General features: G+C 50.1%; 1 protein-coding gene across 11 annotated transcripts in view; it reads right to left on the bottom strand.

Annotated features, from left to right (window-relative positions):
- Positions 1–521: 521 nt before the first annotated feature.
- Positions 522–21806, bottom strand: part of Arhgef11 (Rho guanine nucleotide exchange factor 11) — a 128208-nt gene continuing 106923 nt past the window's right edge. For all 11 annotated transcript variants that reach the window (XM_052731855.1, XM_052731858.1, XM_052731861.1 and 8 more), the window contains 20 exons: positions 16927–17053; positions 13754–13933; positions 13603–13650; positions 13003–13187; positions 12460–12606; positions 12111–12190; positions 11833–11958; positions 11238–11355; positions 10140–10318; positions 9504–9579; positions 9067–9234; positions 8266–8356; positions 7642–7767; positions 7129–7190; positions 6101–6316; positions 5473–5826; positions 4471–4599; positions 3417–3631; positions 2937–3126; positions 522–1507 (listed from right to left, as the gene is read on the bottom strand). In XM_052731855.1, the coding sequence (XP_052587815.1) occupies positions 1464–1507; positions 2937–3126; positions 3417–3631; positions 4471–4599; positions 5473–5826; positions 6101–6316; positions 7129–7190; positions 7642–7767; positions 8266–8356; positions 9067–9234; positions 9504–9579; positions 10140–10318; positions 11238–11355; positions 11833–11958; positions 12111–12190; positions 12460–12606; positions 13003–13187; positions 13603–13650; positions 13754–13933; positions 16927–17053 (2861 nt within the window). In that variant the 3' untranslated portion in view covers positions 522–1463. The remainder of the gene's footprint in view (positions 1508–2936; positions 3127–3416; positions 3632–4470; positions 4600–5472; positions 5827–6100; positions 6317–7128; positions 7191–7641; positions 7768–8265; positions 8357–9066; positions 9235–9503; positions 9580–10139; positions 10319–11237; positions 11356–11832; positions 11959–12110; positions 12191–12459; positions 12607–13002; positions 13188–13602; positions 13651–13753; positions 13934–16926; positions 17054–21806) is intronic.

Here is a 21806-nt window from a genome sequence, read left to right as displayed (position 1 = left end):
GGTAAAGAGGACACCTCCCTCTTCTCTAGCCCCTCTGCCTACCAGAGCTCCATCTTCTGCACTGGCTGCCTCAGCATTGGCTGCAGGGATATCTCCCACTGCTCTGAGTCCCAACACTGTCAAGGTGCACCATGATCATTCATTATGGCTTCTCCAGTTACGTCTGCCAGGTCCTCTAAAGCTCTGTCTTCAGCCCTACACTTGATCAACAGCCATGGCTAATCCTGATCTACGGGAAGGAGAGGTATGGGGGGAGTGAGGTGATCTTTCTTCATGTTTTACAGCTGAGAGTAGGTCTTGAGATCTCTGTTCCTTTGTGTGAAGTAACCACAATATCTTTTTTGGGCCAGGGTCACTTGCCCAACCTCTTCTGAGAAGGTACACACCTGAAACTTTGGGAGAGGTGGGAAGCCCTGGCGTGGGATGGCGTGGCAGGGCCTCTCCTGGTTCCCTCTATCCATTCTTGACCAGTCACAACCAACATCCTCTATCAGTCTAAGAATCATACAACCACAATGGAGGAATATTTAACTTTTCTTTAAAAAAATCTTAACCATGAAAGGAGGAAAATAAGAGTATACATTATTTTAACAGCAAAACAGTCATTTCCATATCTCTATTTTATATATTATATATATTTATATATATGTATATATACACCTAGCACAGTGTGTATGTTCATCAGTGGGGAGTGGAGTGAGGACATGGAGAACCTGGGGAAGGGTCCTGAAGTATCTCGGGGACTCTGCTCTCTTAGGGTCTGTTTTGAGTTCCGTACCTGCTGTATTTGTTTCTAGGGGGCAAGTGGGGAAGGGGTGGGCATGGGTCAGGTAAGCCGCTCCCCAGAGGCTCATCTGACAATGAGAAGGCCTCAGCTGAGCCTGACAGGGCTGGAGTCTGGGACACAGACAGTCACCACCCCTGCTGGGCTGCTGACTGGCTCTCCTCTAACTGTCTCTGACTGGTGAGCATGCCAGGGACAGAAAAACGGCTACGTTATTTACAACGGCAAAAACGCACATACAATAGACATATTTATAGGAAACTAAAGGGACAGAGAGGAGAGCCAGGCACGCAGCTGTCTCGGGCCTCGGAAGAAGGAGAGGAAAAAAGTGCATTTACACAAGAGCCTCCTCCTTTGACTTGCACACCTGAGGGTACTATGCACACAGCACACCCCACACATGCAGGGAGCTATGTGGGGTAAAGGGGTCGATCACTGTAGGAGGCTGTTCTGTGGTGCTCAGCATGCTTAGGAGATGAAAACCATGGAGACTTGGCTAATAGGAAGAGACACTGAAACTGGACTCTGTCCAATGTGAACAGACCAAGCAACATGCAAGTCTCCCCCTGGGCCTCTGCAGCATCTTTCAAGGGGAGGCTTGGGTCTCCTAGTGTTGTGCTCTGGCTCAGGCCAGACTCTGGCAGAGTGGAGAAGCTGAGGCTCTGGTTGTCTGGGATGGCTATGGTCCTGGTGATGCAGCTGTATCTGTGGCACTGTCGGAGCCTGTGGGAGGAAGGTGAGGGTTGAGAAGCTGGCTAGGTTTGTGAAGATGTTTCAAGTCCCTGGCTTACTCTTCAACACCAGCTGTCGGTGACAAAGCTTTCTTCTCCAGAAATTCTCCTTTATTTGTATGAAAATAATTTTACTTATGTGTATGGAGTGTGTGTGCAAGTTGGACTACTTGCAAGAGTCAGCTCTCTCCTTCCACCGTGTGAGTCCTGGGGCTTGAACTCATGGTCAGGCTTGGTGGCAAATGCCTTTAAACACTGAGCCACCTTGTCAGTCCAATCCTTGTTTCTTGTGGGACTTTAGCAGGTCCATGAGAACTCCACTTCTGTATGGCCTCCAAAACCAAGACAGGTCAGTGTTTTAAGTCAGGCCATGGTAGTGGCCTTCCCTCCTAATCCAGATTTGAGCCACTGAGAACCTGCAGCAGAGGTAAAATCAGGCCCTCCTGGTGCATGAACACCTCAACATAAAAAGAGGGTTCTGGGGGCTGGAGAGGTGGCTCAGCAGTTAAGAACACTTGCTGCTCTTTCAGAGGACCCAGGTTCAATTCCCATCACCCACATGGCAGCTCACAAGCAGCTGTAACTCCAGTTCCACGGTATTAAAGTCATCGCTGGCCTTTTTAGGCACTGCATGTATGTGGTATACAGACTGACATGCAGACAAAGTATCCACATACACTTAAAGGATTTTAAGAAGGGGGTTCTAAGCCGGGCGGTGGTGGCGCACGCCTTTAATCCCAGCACTCGGGAGGCAGAGCCAGGCGGATCTCTGTGAGTTCGAGGCCAGCCTGGGCTACCAAGTGAGTTCCAGGAAAGGTGCAAAGCTACACAGAGAAACCCTGTCTCAAAAAACCAAAAAAAAAAAAGGGGGGGTTCTGTTTTGGTCCCTATCTGGAGGGAGCCTCTGTGTGGCTTCCCTAAAAAGATCCCTTTCTGGGGCTCGAGAGAGTCTGGTGGATAGGCACTGCCATGCAAACCTGAGGGCTGGAGATGGGATCCCCAGCATCTACGTAGCCCTGGATGTGGGAGTGCAGATCCGTAGCCCCAGGTCTCTGGCAATAGAGACAGTGGACAGGAGAACCCCCAAGAAACTTATGGGCCAGTGAGCCTGGCTTGCCCAGCGGTGAACACAGACCCTGCCTCCGGGTGGAAGGCACGAACGGACGGACAGCTGAGGTGCCTCTCTGACACCCTTTTCACACCATGCAGTCCTGGCTGGCCTTCATCCACAGAGATCCAGCTGCCTCTGCTTCCCGAGTGCAGGCTTAAAGGAGTGCGCCATATGCCTGGCAAAGATCCCTTTCTGAAGCTGAGGGAATGTGTTGGTTACACCTCGAGGGGGAACGAGTCATGGGACCACCCTTCACTGCTTGCTTATGCATTCTCTCAAGGTGGCACATGCAGGAATTGGCTTCACTCACCTTCTTCAGGGCAGGACCCCTGTTCCTGACTGGTTTGGGAGTCAGAGGCCAGGGCTTCCTTGGCTGGAGGAGAGAGACAGTGGTCTGTCCATCTGGCTGTCTCTGTGTGAAAACTGCCTACAGGAGTGGTCCCACCAGATGACTCTCCTCCAAGGGACTTGAGAAGCTCTCTATGGGCCAGCTCCATGTCCTGGAAGAGTTGCAGGAGGGGTGTTTGAGTCCCAGTGCTAAGGCTCAGAGGGTGTGGCAGGGTAAGCTGAAGATGAAGGTGGCCTAGGAGTCCAGTGAAGACACACGCTTCCGGAGTTGGGGATGTAGCTTAATGGTAGAATGTTTGTCTAGCATGTATGAAGCCCTAGGCTCAATTCCATACACATTTATACGCATAGCTATACACACCCAAAAACATTTACTATGTGAATGTATAACTGTCCCAGGTGATGGACGGAAGGCTTTCTGACCCAAGGCCAGGCTCCTTACCTTGAGTCTGTGAAGCTTGATGGTAAGCTGCTCAATGGTACGGAAGATCACATCCACATCCTTGAGGACCAGGCTGTGGGGAGAAGAGCTGGAACACATTTGATCTCCAACACCCCTCCTCTGGTACCGAGGCTGTGAGGGACTTAGGGGTGTCCCGGTAGGTTCAGTGCTGGAGTCCAGAGGTCCTGCTGGCATGCTGACATAAAAACAGTTCCCTGTACCGATGGCAAGAGAAAGAAATTAGACAAGCAGAGATGCCTAAGTCACTCTCCCACTCCCTCAGTGTGCCCTGTGACAGAACAGGTCGGGGAGGCTTCTACGGACAACCTGGTGCATGCAGGCCCATGCTGCCCACCAGCTCCCAGAGGCCCTTTTCTCTTTGGATGGCAACGGCTCTCAGGCTGGCCACCTGCCAGGGGAAGATGCTCAGTGATGAGACTGAAGAAGGGGCAAGATGGAGGTGTTATGCTGAGGGAGACGGAGAGCAGCTCCATCCATGAAAGGAAGGGGCAAGAGGGTTAGGCCCCCCGGAGAGCAGCTAACAGCAGTATTTCAATGGTCTCAGTTCACATTCTGCCGATGCATGTCAACACTGCCCTACATGTCACCGTCCCTAGAAACATCACTGATGGGGAGGTCAGGGATAGCTGGCAGAAGTATGTCAAGGTCCCTGGAGAGCCCCACCACGGAGAAACACAAGGAACCTGCAAAGCCATGCAAAGCTTTCTCATCGCAGTGCTAGAGCAGTGCACAGGGTTGGGAAGTGGTTGCTCAGGATGTCAGGGGAAGTACACTGGAGTGTGGGCATTGGCCGGTTTCTTGCTTTCTTCCAGACCTGAGCATAGGCTGAAAGCTTGGAAATGGGCTCTGTGTCTCCCAGGGGGTGGTTTCTCAGAGCTGGAGGTGCAGGTCTCCTTCCTGTCTCTGGGCTCACGAGCTACTTCCCAACCGTCTCAGACAGCTCAGGGAGCACAGAGGACGTTTGTGGGAAAAGAACCCACGGAACCCCTGCTATGGCCTGGCCTGGCTTGGGCTTCAAGGAGAAGTTGATTACCCGTAGCCTGTGCTCCGCCTTCCACTTCAGATAGCTCAGATTCTGACTGGCCACTCTCTGGTAGTGCAGGGGTAACTTTGCTGCCCGCCACCTTGGCTGCACCGACACCACCACCAGTGGGAAGAGAGACTGAGAGACAAGGTAGGGAAGGAGGGAGAGAGCGTGAAGGAGAGGGAGAAAGAAGTGGACATGTCGGGGGATAACGAGAATAAAGGAAGAAAAGAACAAAGTGAGTACAAGATCATACATGGCCATGTCCCAGGAGCTGCAGAGAACATTCCACCAAGTCACCTTGGGAGAGTGGAAGCAGGTCGGTCAGTTCCCAGAAGCCCAGGAGAGGCCGCCTTTGGCCAACAGGGCAGGGGGCAGCAAAGGCACAAGGGACTGATGTCAGACAATCCTCTCAGCCTCCAGTGGCCCAGGTTTGGTGTCACCATTCTGGTCACGCTCCTCAGGGAGCCTTCCCTCCTCCACAGCCTTACTGGTCTATTCAAACCTGGCTGGGGTTGTCACAGAGCTGCCCACAGTGTCCCCAACTTGGGATAGCCTCTACCACTCTGTGTAGTTGCTCCCAGAGCAGCCCTAAAGGTCTTCCCACTTTGGTCTTGAGCCCCTCTGTGCTCAGCCACTTTCTGGAATAACAGGCTATAGGCAGTTGCCCTCATCTTTCTAAGCCCGAGTCTCCTGGGAAGAAAAGTGACACTTTTTTCTTTAGACTACATAATCAGTGAAGAATAGCAAAAAGCCTTTACTGGAAGTTGATCCGTGCTGGCTGAGGGAAGTAGAAAATGTTCTATATTACAGACGGAAAATGAGATATGCTTTGAGCCTTGCCTGTCTGACTCCAAAGTCTCTTCACATCAACATGTCTTCTTCCCCCAGGTCCTAATGCCAGTCTGCTCACACAGTATCCAGGAGAAAGATGGGGAAAGAGGTATCTGCCTGCAACACTCATCTCCGCCCCAGCAAAAGTGTGAACACAATGGACACAACGTATTTTACCTTTTCTTACAACTTTGTAACTTCCTGCTGGTTCTGTGCTTGAAGCCTCTTCAGCTGGATTCCCAGCCAGCTCAGGAGAGTCCCAGATGCCAGAATTTCTGGTCCTTGGGGGCAGGTGTGCCAGAGACCAGAGAGCCACATCCTCCTCCTCCTCCTCCTCCTCCGGCCTCAGAAGCTGGGTGTTGTCACCTATGGTGAGCGCCTGCCCTGGGGATCCTGGGTCCCAGGGGTGAGAGGTGATGCTGGTGACGGAAGGGGTGGGAGTGAGGTCATCCTCAGGCTCGCCCGCAGCCCGAGTCTTCACAGTGTGGCCGGGCAGCAGGCTCCACAGGATCAGGTGCCGCAAGTTCTCCACTGCAGAAACGACAGTGACGCCCCCCTGGTGAAGGACTGCACACGGCCGAGGTGGGAAGCTCAGGGGAGGCGAGTGTCGGACATTGCTCCGGCCACTAACGCAGTCCACTGCTGCAGTCTAACGGGGAGCTGGTGGGTTTCTGGCCGACTAGCTGGTGTTCTTGCACCCAGCTCCCCTCGAGTATAACTAGTGAGAACTTTGAGTAGGTAGAAGGTGAAATTCATACAGGCTATGCTACTGGGATCCCAGGGGCCAATGCCAAGGTCTACTCACCATCCTCCAGGGCAGCATCAGCAAGTCCCTCCATGAGGAGAGGGCCTGCGAGGGCCAGAAGGACCGGGTCCCTTGTCCTGATGCCTCTGTTTTCGCCATCCAGGGAGGGGGACGGGTGAGGCAGGGCTCTCAGCTCCTCTGCATCCTCCTCCTGCTCAGGCTCTTCTTGTGCTACCAGCTCAGGCTCTTCCTGAAGTCTCTGCTGGGGCCCAGGGCCTGTGTTGGATGAGTGTGTTAGGGCGTGGGAGAGTAGAAGTATGAGGTGGCCCCATGTCCAGCTGTGGACCCACGGCTTGGGAACACTGGTTGGTAAGCTCTATGGAAATTCATGGAGCACCTCCTGCGGCCACCACACCAGACCCGTCACATACTAGCAGACAAATAAAGACTTGTGCCTGGGGTGGAGCCTTAAGGTCTTAGTGGAGGGACTCGAAATCACAATAAACTAGGAAACGGGGCATTTGTTAGCAGGTGGTGAGTAGCATGGAAAGAAGACAGACTAGACCAGGGCATGGGCATTAGCAGTGCTGGTTATACTATGAACTGACACACACAATAATAGCTGCTGGACAGAGCTATGAAGGACATGTGGGACAGAGGAAGACATTCTAAGCGGAAGGAAACAGAGTGACACAGGCTGGGAACTCTACATTTTTCTTCACACGCAAGATCTGAAGTGATTTAAAAACAACCAACCTCAAAGAGAAGTTACCTGAAAACTGTGCTTCTACATCCCATCCCCAAAATGCTGTCTTAGCTTCTTGTTACTCACTCCTCTCACTCTGTCCACAGCAGGCAGGACCTTTCTCCTGCTAACCCGTTACCCAGAGGCAGTGGGTCGGTCAAGCTGTCAGTTTCTTCTCCTGGACTCCACGTTCCCGTTTCTCCTCTACTCATTTTATCAAATGGTACTTCTCATGTCTCTGACCCTGATGGACTCTCCCATCACCTGACACCCTAATCTGACCCACACCTACAGGAAAAAAATGGACTATGCTGGTTTCCCACGAGAAGGCGAGTGGCCTTACCTCCAGACAGTTCCTTGGGTTCTGGTTCAGTATGGTAAACTTCCGAGTCATTTATTTCCACCCTGAGGGAAGAAACCCACCTGGTGTTAATTTCTAGCTCTGCCAGCCTGGTCAAGGTGTCATGAGATCCAGACTGGTTCCCTCATATTTTTCACAGGCAATGAAGGAGCAGGTGCAAGGAAGGAGCTGGGCCCCATCACCTGAATGGGCAGCACAGGCTGGCGAAGCAGCAGGTGGCGTGGGCCTAGCTTCCCTGGCTGCATTCTACACCACACCCCTGCTTCAGGGGCAGTCTGCGTTATATCCAAGTGGGAGGTAGTGGGTGAGGGCAGGGAGGTCAGGAGGCCAAGAAGCAGAGGCATGTTCCTCTATCTGTCAGAGCCCGGGGCTGTTTCCCAGTGGGATTTCCCCATGGAGACTGTCTACCCTAGTGACGAAAGGCTGAGGAGGAGCATCAAGAAAGAGGCAGGTTGGATGGGGATGGTGCTGGGACTGGAGAGCTAAGCACCACACCTGCTAGTGGGGGAGCCCTGGTAGGTTGGCTCCTGGGATCCTGGTGGTGAGGGATGGATGGGTGTTGGGGCAGCTCCAGGGTGCTTGGTGGCATTCTGCACAGCCTCTTCTAAGAGCTCCATCCATCTGTTGCTCGGCAGAAACGTTAAGAACAGTGGTAAGAACAAGGCCAGGAACACCCCTGTCCTCTGTGGACCCCGCTGCCAAAAACCTTCAAAGCCCTCTCCACATCCTGTCTTAAGGACCCCTTGCTAGCAGGTCTCTGTCTCCATCAACACTTCTCACTGGCTATTCCCCTGGGTTTGTATGACTCAGAGCTACCATAACACTTTGATAGACCCCATTCCCCGCTTCCAAAATAACACTGTACAGATGAAAACCCAGAGGGGAAGAAACTGTCTGGCAGTCAGTGTTGGGAAGAGTCAGGGCCTGGGTTATACATGGCTTATTGTTCTTGGCCCAGGCCTGGTTATATCCTGGGGTGATGGCCTCTGCTGCTCTGTGCCTATGTCGCCTCCTAACTTCTCTGGGGCCCAGCCCTGGCCTCACTGTTCAAATCCTTCTACACACCACTCTGGTTCCAAGGGGACAGAAGTTACATGGGACCCCACAATCAATTCTCACATATTCTTGTCTGATGATGTCAATGCAACCAGCTCATAGATCTGGGGAGGGCCCAGTTCAGAGGTGCAGATGATGAAGAAGGCTCGTTTATCTGCGTGAGGAAAGGAAGGCAGAAAGTCTACATGGGGCACGGCAGACATGGGCCCCAACCTGAAGAAAACACTATGAGATATAGCTGGATCATCAGAATCAATTGGTACTCACCAACAAAAGATACTGGCAATTATGGGTCCCCAATGACATCTGTCAGGGTCATTCCTACTTCCCTCTTTCTCTACTAACTGAGGGCTGATGTCCATACCGTGCTTAGGGCTTACCGAATCTTTTCATGTCTACCCCATCCTTTTTGAGTTGCTTAGGGAGGTCAGGTGTCATAGAAGAAGGTGACCCCAGAGAATGTGGTTGCTGACCCCTGCCCTTTCTCATCGCATCATGCTTTGCCCTGCAACCTCAAACTCCTGGACTTGGGCCTGTGCAGTAGTGTGGTTTCTTTCCAAACTCTGCCCGGCCCAAGGCATTCTTGCACCAAGATCTGTCCTGTTCTTTATGCCGACTCCCATTTCTTCCAATCTTGCTTTTGTCATCAGCCCCACCCAGTGCGCCCATCCCATCCATCATGGTCCTTTAAGGTTGACCACCCCCTGCATCAGGCTGTCCATCTTCACCTTGGTCCCTTATCCACCCCTCACCCTGCCCATCTTGGACCAAATCTCCTGCTTAGACTGGTCAGGACAGGAAAGGAACACAGGACATTAAGTCTTGTAGAGCCCCAGGCTTGCTGGCTCATCTCCTCATGGGTACCTGTGGCCACGGAGCGGATGAGCACAGCGTTGAGCTTTAGCACAGGGCTGAAGGTCTGCTTGCTGTCTGCGGAGCCCACAGCTGTCTTGCTGTGGCACTTAAGCAGCAGCCTCTCCTCTTGTCTCTGCAGCAGCACTAGCAGGTCCTCCAGTAACAGCACCTGGAGGTCTGGGAATGAAGACAATCCCTGTTGCTCACTCACCCAGAGGCTATTAGATGCCCATGCCCAGGACTAGGAGGCCATAGGAATCCAGTGCCTTCACCTCTTCTGTCTCTATGTCCTCCCTTCCCACACGGCGCATAATGCCATTCTAGCTGCACTGTGTATGCCTCCCCAGCATCCCTCCCACTACCCTGTTAGAGCAGCAGACAAGAACGAACCCCGGAGAGGCACACTTACCACAGGTTCCCTCCCACTTCTAGTCCCTGGCACATACCCAGGGTCTTGTCTTTGCTGATCCTCCAGGTCAGGGGCCCCTCATGGATCATCTTCCTTGTTGTAAGATCCAGGCTCTGTAAAGGAGACACCATCACTCCATTCACACAAGTATTTAAGAGACCACTGTGTAGGGATATTATGCTAAGGTGCTTGGAATCAGTGGGTAGGAAACGACTGTTACCGTAACCCTGCTCTTGCAGGGATGGAGAGAAGTGATATGTGCTATGAAGCCCTGTGCCTGTGGTGCTCTGGGGCACACACCAAGGGCTTTGACTTGGGATCTCATGTGGCCTACTACATGCTGTCCCAAGGAGACAGTGCTGCTTTTCCTGACCTTCTCTTCAGCTTTATTCCCTTTACATTATTACACCTTACCTCACATCCCATCCCATTCTATTTCCTTAGGCTGAGTCCCAACATTAGTCTTTACTTAGTGAGGCTGTCCATTCTACTTCATTTAGGATGAGTGACATTAATAGGGTGTGTCTCCCCGGGCCTGACCATGCCACCCTATCACAGGCAGTCCATGTCTCTGTCCTCTAAGACTCTCTGGGCCCTGACTCGAGTTCTGCTCCTAAGGGAGCCCAAGAAGGATGTGTGAGGGGCTGCCAGTGTTGTAGCCTCCACCTCCTACCTTGAACTCTGCTGCTAAGGGGTTGCTGGCCCGCTCTAGGGCAGTGGCATCCAGGCGTTTCTGGTAGTTCTCTAATCGGTGACGGTTCTCTGTCTGCTTCACTGCTTCATTTACAAACTTGAGAATCTCTCGGCACTGGTCCCGGGCACGGCAGAGCTTTTCATGCTCAGATGTGCCACCTACCAAACAGGGGGAAGTGTGCGATAGTTAGTGCTTCTGCCTGCCAAGTGCATACGCTCATCACTCTTCACTCTGTGTTATATATGGGTTAGCATTATTTGCTTATTTACTATTATTGTGTATGTGTGGGCACCCATGCCACAGTGCATGTCAAGTTGGTTCTCTCCTTCTATCCTTTTCTGTGGATTTCTGTTGCGTCATCTTGCTAGTCCCCTGGTTATAGCTTTTGTACATTGCAGAGGCATCTAGGAGAGGTATTAATGGGTCTAAAATCCAGTATAGCCCTGGTAGGAGCTCACAGTTGCCCAGAGGTGCCAAGACACCCTCAAGGGCCAGCCCCTGGGTCCATGCTTCCTGATTCCTATAAAGGTCCCTGTGGAGGCCCACAAAAGTTTCCTAGTGAGATCTGAGCTTGCTTTACCCAGCAGAGATACATTAGAGGATTGCTTGACCATGTGCATGGTTTCTAGGTGATTGGAGGGGTCTACACTTAGTTGAGCTAGGGGGAGGTCTTTTGCTCCACCCCTTGGTATTCCTATAAATAGCCCTTTAGAAGAGTCAAGAGGGGCCGGTGGATAAGGATCCAGGCCCTCCCGAGGCTATCCTGTGTTTCTGTTTCTCTCCCCTCTGTCCTTCTATCTAATATCTCTTATCCCTTATTCCTCAAGAGTACCCTGTTGTAAAATGTGGGAGCCGGTCTCCCAGCTGGGCTCCCACAGGCCCCAGAAACCAGGAGTGGCCTTGCTCTCCCTTCTGTATTTCCAAACCACATTTATAATCATTCTCTCTGAGACTTACTGTACCAGGACAAGGAAGAAGACACCAAGGACCTCAAGGTCTAGGCTTGCTAAGATCACAAAACTGTGACAAAGCAAGGACATCCAAGGCCACACGGCACCAGTCCTCCCCGCGCCCTACCCTCTGTGTGCTTGATGATGTTCTCTAGCAGCAGCGGGTACTTGGTGAGTCGCTGCATTTCAGAGATGATCAGGTCTCGAAGCTGCAGCCGCCGGCACTGAGGGTGGCTTTCAGCCTCCTGGACAGCAAGACGCAGACAGAGGAAAGGGTCAGCGAGTGAGTGGGAGCTGCCTGTAGGGTTCCGGGCTAGGATGGCTGTGAAAATGCCAAGTAGGTCCTAACCCCAGATGGGCCACTTGAAAATGGTGGCAGTTTTTTCCTTCAACATTTAGGGAGGGGTTGAGGTTGCCAGGTTGTTGTCTTTTGACCGTCAGAACAGAAGGGCAGTATCATTCCCATTTTACAGAAAAGTACACACAAATTCCGGTAGGCAAGCCAGGCCTTTGGCCTGCTGGTCCAGAGTGCTTCTCAACCCAAGGCGTCTTTGGCTCTAGAAGCAATGCTTTACAGTACTGGTATGAGTGATGTGGGTAGTCAGAGGTCACTGCTAGGTGCTCTCCTCAGTAGAGGAGATAAGGTTGGGACCAGAAGAGGTTAGGAGATTTTTGGTGAGCATAACAGAGCTGAGGGAGGGTTAAGACACAGCCCAGGATACCTGCATGAAGAGCTGGAACCGGCTCTCTTTACGCTGTTTAGTCTTGATTAGCTCTAGGGCTATGGACTGATAGGAACAGAATTGTGCAGCTACTTGCTGGAGTTCCTCTCGGGCAGGGCCATCAAACTGAAGAGGCAGAAAGGACACGGTCCAGGTATCACACTCCTGCCAGGGAGCAGCACCCCTGCCCCCCTCCCCCCAGGCTATTCTCTTCCCTGTCCAATTCCTTAGTCTTAGGTAAAGGGGTCTTGCTTCCTCCAATCTCCTCCCTGCCATACCCGAGCCAGCATGAGGTCACTGATGTCTCGGATAATGGGACCCTCCTCCCGGAGCTTCTTCATGGCTTCACACCAGGAATCTGTGGTAAGAAGGGAGAAGCAGAAATGCCTGGGGTTGAGCCATACTGCTAGACACTTTATGACGAGGAGAAAAGGCATTTTTGACAGTAGGGCCATGGAGAAGTCTGGGAACCTTTCCTGTGGATCTGTGGGGTTAATTCCCAGCTGTCCATCAGCTTCTTTTGGCAGGAGTAGTGGGGGTTATTTACTTAGGAGGATCAAGATGGGGGTTCAAACTGAAACGGAGTGGAAGGTGGCAGAATAGACTGGAGGGACGCAGGCTCCTTACTGTGAATCTCGATGAGTTCAGGCAGATTAGGGAAGAGCCTCGCCAGCTCTTCCCGAGGCATTAGGTTCTCCTTTTTCATGCGCTGGTAGAAGATGAGGTCCAGGACCCGGAGTGTGCGCAGGTGGGATGCTTCTGTCACAAACAGCTCTGAGTAGGGGTTGTGACAAGGAGAGGCGGGGAAAAGATTAGCAAGTGTCTAGAGCAGGGGTTTCCAACCTTCTTAATGTTGCAACCATTAATACAGCTCCTCGTGTTGTGGTGAGCCTCACCATAGAATTATTCTGTTACTATTTCATAACTGTAATTTTTCTGCTGTTATGAACTGTAGTGTAAATATCTGCTATGCAGCCCCCTGGGGGGATGAGACCCACAGACTGAGAACCATTGGTCTGGAGTCACCACCTGGTCCCCACACCACACTTCTCTTTGGGGAAGTGGAGTGCTGGTTTCTCTCCCCTTGGGCTAAGGCCAGAATGAGGTGAGCGTGGAGACCCTCTCCCCACACAGGCGTGAGTGGAGGTGAGGAAGATGGCAGGCTCTCACCATTGATGACCTCCTGCCGGTCAATCTCCCTCTGGGTCAGCCCTGCCACCACATCCTTGCCCACTGTATGCTGCCAGTTTTGGACATCTGGCTCTGGCTCCAGGTCAGACAGCTGGCCCAGATCATCCTCCAGAAGGTGGGGAAGGACATCTGTACAGAACCCCAGATTGGGGGACTCGATGCTCCTGGAGAAAATGGGGAGCTCAGCTTCACTTGTAGGTAACTTACATTCAAGGAGTCTGTCACTTTCCTACCCAACCTGCTTCTTCTAAAAAAAAAAAAAATTATTTATTTTATGTATATGAGAGCTCTATCTGCATTTATGACTTTATACCAGAAGAGGGCACCAGATCTCATTATGTATGGTTGTGAGCCACCATGTGGTTGCTGGGAATTGAACTAAGGACCTCTGGAAGAGCAGCCAGTGCTCTTAACTGCTCACTGAGCCATCTCTCCAGCCTGCCCTCCCACCCCCATCTGCTTTTACCAGGTCTATGGAGAAGAGACACACATCTGGCCATCCCTAGACGTGTGAAGGTGGCTGAACACAGATGTGCCCCAGAGATACCAAACAGAGGTACCACAATGCTCACCACTCACCTGCGGCCCATTTTGGGTGTGAAGGGAGGAGTTGGGTTCTCAAGAGACCTGAGGAGAAAATACCAGCTCTGAATAGATGATGATGATGATGATGATGATGAACATCTAACTGCACTAAACAGCAAGAGAGTCATCACTGGAGGTTACTCACCTGGTGGAGAGGCTGGAGGCAGAGGACGAGGCTGACTGATGAAGACGGGTGGCCTCAGCAGCAGCATCCATGTCAACATCACTTCGAGATCGGGGCACGTTCTCTGCTTTCCGAGATCGCTTCATCTCTTCCCGTCCCTTGAGGCTCTCAGAGCGGCCCAGGCGAATCTCTGAGCGTGAACTGCCAGAGAGGGACAGGAAACTGAGATCTGACACTGTGGCTAGCTTTTACTTGTCATCCCACTTCAAAGGTGCCTCAATACCACAGGTTTTCCACCTGGCCCTGAAAGGCCCCAACATTAGGGTCCAGAAGCTGCACAGTGACAAGCCACTCTGGCTGCTCTACAGACTCTGCTCTCCTCGGTGGGCTTACTGGACAGTTTCTCTTCTTCACCTTGAGCTATCAGAAAGGTGAAGACAGGAGCTAACTAAGACAGAGGTTCTCAGCTGGACCCTTTAATACAGGTTCCTACTGCTGGACCCTTTAATACAGTTCCTATGTTGTGGTGATCCCCAACCACAAAATTATTACCATTGATACTTCACAACTCCATTTTTTTTACTGTTATGAATCGTAAGTATCTGATAGGCAACACCTGTGAAAGGGTCATTATTCAACTCCCAAAGGGTTGCGACTCATAGGTTGAGAACCGCTAGGCTAAGAGAATCAGTTTTGTGGTGTGTCCAGATGCCTAAGACACCATGATCCTTTCAGATGACCCATGGATACTAAAGTCCCTCATCAGGAGCCATAAGGTCCACTGCCTTGGAGGCCATCCCATAGCCAGTACACCTTGCCTGTTCTGGACCAGCTACTCTCTTCTGTGACTCTGATCCTCTTTGTGGGAGGTTTAGTTATGGTTCCTACAGCTTGGTTCTGTTATTCCCCAGGCTGTGTGTCAGAAGATGTTGTCTGCTGAAGCACTCTATCTCTAGCTGTGACGTAGATTTCTCCTTTCCCTACTCTGACAGCGCCCTTCCTAAAGGTGCTTCTATTTCCTTTCCAGGGAGGAATGGCTGGGAAAATGCTTCCAGGGCTGGGTTACAGACAGGCAGGGCTTCATCTCTGGATGTCCTGCTTGGCTAACAAGCATCCTTGGGGCTTGGTGAGATGCTGACAACTGAGAACTGATTTCTGTTGAGTCCTGCAGTGCATCGGCCTCAACACAGTGGGCATCTCTGACCCCTAGATGCCCCTGGATGCATCACCAGGCCCTGCTGGGCTGGTCCTTTGTTACTAATCTATGTCCTGTTCTGTGTCTGGAACCATACGAGGCCTTGAGATGTCTGGAGAGCACTTGATAGTAAAGCAGGTTGCTGCAACAAGGAGCCAAGTACCTCGAATTTTCATTTATACTTTCTCTAAAAGGCCAGAGGAGTCAGCACAGAGCTCACCTCGTGAGGGTCTGAATTTGTCTTCAGGATTGCAAACATCTTGACAACTGATGTCCTACTGAACTTACTCCTCAGAAAGCTACAAGAACAGTTCTAATCCAGACCAACTCGCATTGTTTCCTGTGTCCTCAGTCAGCACTACAAACCTCTTCCAGTAGGGCTAGAGTGCTGCAAAGCTTTGGAACTTCCTAGAAGAACCCTTGGGCACTCAACACTTGCCAAGTATCTACAGCAATCTAAACTGTCTTCCTGTGCATACTATTCTCCCAAGATTGCCAAGGAATTTACAATAAAATCCAAAGGCTTCTGCTTTGGATTTCATTTTTATTTTTTAAGATTTTGGTGACTGTCTCAGGTAGAGCAAATCTACCTAGCAAGGGCAAGAGTGCAAGTCTGTAAGTGTTTTCTCAAGGTATTGACGTCTTCCAAACTTAAAATACCTGACATATCCAAATTATCACATCTGTCACAGCAATTCTGTAATTTGTATCTAATTTACCTACAAATGCTAGAATTCAACCTCTCTCCACAGTACAAATCTAAAGGTTACTGTTCCAAAATCTTTGTCAATTCTTACTATGGCTAAATCCTTTGACATTCACTAAGTTTTATGAAGGGCTAATATAAAACAGAGAGAATAAACTTGCATTCAAGCAAGAATGTCTGACTTAGATGGTTATTTTAAAGGCAAAATGGCTCGAATATCTACACTGCTGCCTTCGAACTTGCCTCTCTGTCTACCTCTATTCCTCAGTGGCTTGACTGTACAAAAGGATTATTTTCCTATACAAAAGGCTACAGTACTGTACTTCCAGGACAACTTGAGGAATCTCACAGACATCTCTGACTAGAGGCAGTCTTCATTTTAAAGCTGGCTGTAGCCATGACTTGACAGCCGCATGGCAGTCAGGAGCAAGGAAATCTCAGAGCATGTGTTAAAACCACACACACACACACATCCTTGTTTAGAATCTGATACCTGACGGGGATGCAGAAAACAAGACAGTCTAATCCCGACCCATCCTTTGTGAGACAGGGTCTTATTTTGCAGCCTAGACTCGCACTGATCTCCTAGTGATCCTCCTGTCTCAGTCTCTGTAGTGCTGAGATTACAGACACGTGTCACCACACCTGTCCTCCTTTTCTTTCCCAAGGGAAGAATCATCTGTCTTGAGCCAACTGATGCTATGGTCTGCGGAGACAGATGACTCATTCCCAGTTATTGCTTGTCTTTAAAGTGTCAGCAGAAACTCCTTTTTAAGCATTTTTAAAAATTATTATTATTTTTTCAGAGACAAGGTAGACCAGGATGGCCTGGAACTCACAGAGATCCTCCTGCCTCTGCCTCCCTAGTACTGGGTGGGATTAAAGGTGTGCGACATCTCACCTAGCTTAAACTTTCTTCTTAATAGGCAAAGACTCCTGTGCCTCTCTGGGCCTTTTATTTTCCAAGACTTCCCTCTGTCCCCTCCAAAGTCTTTCATCCGCATCACCCAGTGCTTCCTCATTGGCTGCTGGATAATGTAATCCAGCAGCTCCATTTTGGGATGGAGCTGCTCAGTAGTTAGGGGGTCAACCTGAAGGCTGCCTTCCTGACCTTCCACTGGCCTAATTGCCAACACATTATGCTTTCTGCAGCTACTTAGGGTGGGCAGGCTCTAATTGCGACCTCATAGTCTAGTGGAGAGGAGCAAGGCAGTGGGAATTAAACCCTAGTGCTGAAGCCTGCCCATGCCCTATGTCTTGGGCAGCTGGTGGGCCCCGTCCAGCTACAGCTACCTGTCACTCTCCAGCAGGTCCTCAGGAAAGCTTCCTGTTGAGAGTCGTTGTGTCCCCGGCTCTGGGGCATCATACTGATGGCTGTTCTCAAAGTGCTGAATGATGTTCCTCACACTGCCTGGCTTAACTGCAGGCAAAAAGAGAATGAAGGGTACTATGCTTTCTGTTCCAGGGCCCTTACTCCCTCTAGCCCAGAGGACAGAGCAGTGAACAAGCATAGATGAGAACAGCATGGCACCAGAAGACAGGGGACGTGGCCTAGTCCTGGCTCCTCTCTGATCATGCTGTGTGTTCCTGGGTGGACACTCTCCCTTCCTAGGTCTTCTTTTCACACTCTACCTGAAAACAATGACTAGGCTTTCCTGAAGTCACACAGCAGGTCTAAAAAAAAAACGAAAAAAGAAACCCAGGAAGACCAAAACCACACGTACATGGAGTCTGTCCATGCTGCCAAATCTCGGGCCCTTTTCAAATTTCTCTCCCTTTTAGACGCTCCCCTCCCTGCCCACAACTCTCCATCCCGTTCCTCCTGCCAGCTTTGAGCTCCATCATTAAAGAATCGATGAGAGATGGCCTCTTAGGAGCAGAGGTATGTAGTGGGTAGTCATTCCAGCTTTGATCTGGAAGTTCCAACCCCCATTGAGACTTCGGCAACTTTCACGCCTACAAGGCGGGGCCAAGGGAGGCGCCGGGGGACCCGAGATCTGGATCGGCGGGTGCTCTCTCTGTTGCGGGACCCTGGACTGGAGAGGTGGACCAAGCAGAGCTCCAGAGAACACCGCTGGACTGTGATACACCTTCCCCAGACTCCGCGACCTACCTATTCCTTAATTTGTAAGTTACGCCATTAAATAAATCTCCTTTTAACTACGTGGAGTGGCCTTAATAATTTCACCAATATCTGGCGCTCACGTGGGGCAAGTTCCAAAGGCCTGGGTGGCTCCCGCCCTCAGCCTCCTCCCCGGCTGGCGGGTACCTAAACCCGCCTGCAGAGTTCCATAGAACCAGGGAACGCCTACACGGTTCCATTCCCGAAAAAGGGAGCAGCTAGTCCGGTCTCAGCTCCCTAGCTTAAGCCCCCAGACCAGCGAAAAACCGCTGTGAGTGAGGCGATCCCCCTCCTCCCCGAGTGCGGGCCCCGGCTCCCACCATCCCGGCTCCCGCCATCCGGCTCCTGCCTCCAGCTGCCGCCCGCCAAGGTTGCCAGCAGGCCCCGCCTTGTAGGCGTGAAAGTTGCCGAAGTCTCAATGGGGGTTGGAACTTCCAGATCAAAGCTGGAATGGCTACCCACTACAGAGGTAGCACATTACTCTCTGGTATTTGAATTCTAGTTCTTTTCCCAAGCTAACAGCTTAGGGAGCCAGTCCTGTTCAAGAACAAGCAAGGGACAGAGAGGAAGAAGACACTAAGACATAATACTTGGAAACCCTGCAAATGGGGCCAGAGAGGAGATAGAGTTCATCTTCACGTCAAAACTGAGTCATGTGAGGTTAGAGCAGGGCTTGGGTAGAGGGTGGAGGCAGGGTAAGTATCCCAGGGAACTGGGGACATCAAGACTGACTTTAGAGATTCTACATGTACAGTTTAGACTCCTTGTCTGAAACAGATCTCCTTGTTGCAAAAATCTGACTTCCACAGGAAGATTCCCAAGCCCGAGAGAACAAAAAACTCGTCTATTCTCTTTTACACTTACAGCCCCACCATTGAGGCAGATGGCTAGGGTGGCCCCTTTCTCACACTTCCTAAGGAAACGGCTGGGTGTATGTTTAGCAGGGCTGTTACTATCTCTTGCTTTTGTCAAGGACCTGTCCTAGACTGAATGTGCATCTGGCCCAGGGGTCACTAGACTCAACGATCTGTTGTGTACCCACGATGGCCTTGTCTGGGTGATTAGGTAAGAACCTAGGGATAGCCTAAACTGACAGCATGAGGCAGAATCTACTATTCCTATCTCATGGGCTACCTGAAAAATGTCTAGGTATGCTGCTCTGTGCAGAGTGTGGCTGTGGCAAAAAGCAGGTGTAACCCTGAGATCTGGTATGGCTAAGTCGCGCAGCGTAACAAGGGGGAACAGGAAGGAGCACATTTTTATCCAGCCAAGTTTCACTAGTAGACTTTGCTCCCCTTCCTCCAGTCTCTGAATGACAACAGAACTAAGAAAAAGTGAATTGTGTGGGCTGGAGTGATCGCTCAGTCACTGACGTGCTTGCTGCATGAATGTGAGGACCAGAGCTGAACCCCTAGCACCCACATAAAGCCAGTGTGGTGGCAAGTGCTTGTAATTCCAGTACTAGGATGTTGGAGACAGCCTGCCTAGCAGATTGGTGAACCCCAGGTCGTAGTGAGAGAGATCATCACAAAACAACAAGGTGGATGTCTCATGAGGACTGACACTTGAGGTTGACCTCTGACTTCCACAGCCCCCCTCCTCATGAATTATGCTATTAGCAACCAGACAAATAGGTGATAGCAGATGATTTTAAGTGTCAACTGAGCCTTCCTAGCAGTGGGTGTTTGATGTCCTAGGAATTTTAGAAGCCCAAATCAAATCAAGCAATCACAGTGATAAAATCTGAATTAAGGAGCACACGGATGGGGTATGGGGCTGAAGAGGACCAGCATGGAAGGAGTGTGCACTGCTCTTCCAGGGAAACAGAGTTTGACTGTCAGCAACCAGATCAGGCAGCTCAGAGCTGCTTGAATCTTCAGCTCCAGGGTATCTAACTCCTCTGCAATCACCTGCATTCACGTGCACATACCTACACACACAATTAAAAATAAGAAAAACAATCTTGAAAAAGGAGAGCACGTAGACCCTTGGCATCTCTATCTTGTTCTCCTGGGCTCAGCAACCTTACTCCACCTTGTGCACGACTGTTCCCTCTCAAGCTCCTTCAAAGCAAGCTCCTTCAGTGGGGCTGCTCAGCTCTGCACAACCTGTAGTGCCTCAGACTTTCCTTGGCAGGGCAAATGAGAACCGATTTTGGCAGTTATGAGCCTGGAGCTGGGAACAAAGCTCAGAGGTAGAGTAGCTTGGTTCCAATGATGGGCCTGGATTTCAAGGCTATTCTTTTGTTTTTCCACAGCTAAAGTTCTTTTTTCAAGAATTATTTTTATGGCTTAAGATAGCATGATATGTCAGTAACTTAAAGTAAGTTCAAAGATACTATTTTAAAATGCCATTTTTACATAAAATGAATTCTAGCAACAGAATCTGACTGGATTCCATTGTTCTTTCTCGATGTACAAACTACTGTAGAACCTAGAAGACATTTTTTGTACCTTTTTTAAAGACAGGATTTCATGTAGCTCAGGCTACGTAGCTGAGGCTTATCTTGATTTCCTAATCCTTCTGCTTCTACTTCCCAAGTTCTAGGGTTACAGGACTATTTCACCATGCATAATTTGAAAATATCATTTAATTGTATACACATGGACCTCACTGATGGAAACTTGCCTGATCCTAGTAGATGGAGGCTATAAGTTTCTGATGGGTTAATATGTATAATTTATTATTATTTTTGCTGTGCTGGGGATCAAAGCCAGGACTTTACACGTGCTAATCATATGCTCTATTGCGCCACCCTCATAGCCCTATATCAGTTATTGTTTTTGAAGAGAGAGAGAGAGAGAGAGAGAGAGAGAGAGAGAGAGTGTGTGTGTGTGTGTGTAACCTAACCTTGAAAGTTATTCCTCAGGAGATGACTACCATCCTAATAGGGTCTCTCTAACGTGGAGTTTGCTGATTCAGTTGGGCTGGCTGGTCAGTGAACCCTCTGCCTCTTCCTCACTGATGGATTACACATGCACACCACTCTACTTGGCTTTAAAAAAAATTAATTTATTTAATGTATATGGGTGCTCTGCCTGCATGTATATCTCTGTACCACTTTTGTGCCTATTGCCACTGGAGACCAGAGAGGGCCTCAGATCCCCTGGGACTGAAGTTACAGACAGTTCTAAGCTGCCATGTGCATTGTCAATCAAACCTGGGTCCTCTGGGAGAGCAGGCGGTGCTCTTAGCTACCGAGTATCTCTCCAGCCCCAGCACACCTGGCTTTTTTTTATGAGTATAGGGGAGCAAACTCAAGTTCTAATGCTTCTGTGCCAAGTACTTTACTGACTCAACTATGTAGCCTGGTCTGGCTTCCAACTCAACATGCTCCTTCACTAAATTGAAGGGCCTAAGCAGGAATAGGGGGATACAATAAAAAGAAAAATTATAATTTTTTTCTTTGTAATTGTAATTTAATTTAGCAACTTGCAATTTAATTTAAAAAAACTATTATTTTAATTGTCAATGAAACCCTGAGGCATTCCTGTTTCTATCTCCCTGTAGTACACACTGCAGTCTAATAGGGTCTATACACAGTCTCCCAAAAGCTTGCATGTTTACAGCTTGGTCCCAGCTAATGATGTGATTGGAAGGTGGTAGTGTTTTAGGAGGTGTTAATCTACTTAGAAGGAGGTCACAAGGAGATCTATGCCCTTGAAAAAGACACCTGCACTCCAGCACCTTCTCGTTTTACTTCATGAGTTAAGTAGATTTTCTCTGCCACATGCCACACACCGCTGCTACAATGTTCTCTCTCTCTCTCTTTCTTTTTTGTTTTGTTTTTCTAGACAGGGTTGCTCTGGCTGTTCTGGAACTCACTCTGTAGACAAGGCTGGCCTTGAACTCAGAGATCCACCTGCCTCTGCCTCCCGAATGCTGGGATTAAAGGTGTGCTGCCTAGCTACAATGCACTTTTTTTTATTTTTTATTTTTTATTTTTTTTTTTTTTGGTTTTTCGAGACAGGGTTTCTCTGTGTAGCTTTGCTCCTTTCCTGGAACTCACTTGGTAGCCCAGGCTGGCCTCGAACTCACAGAGATCCGCCTG

Source organism: Peromyscus californicus, unplaced genomic scaffold (assembly GCF_007827085.1).
Source record: "Peromyscus californicus insignis strain IS unplaced genomic scaffold, ASM782708v3 Scaffold_9__1_contigs__length_137607984, whole genome shotgun sequence".
Lineage (NCBI taxonomy): Eukaryota > Metazoa > Chordata > Mammalia > Rodentia > Cricetidae > Peromyscus > Peromyscus californicus.
Note: the sequence above shows the minus strand (reverse complement) of the source record. Positions and strands in the feature narration are given on the sequence as shown.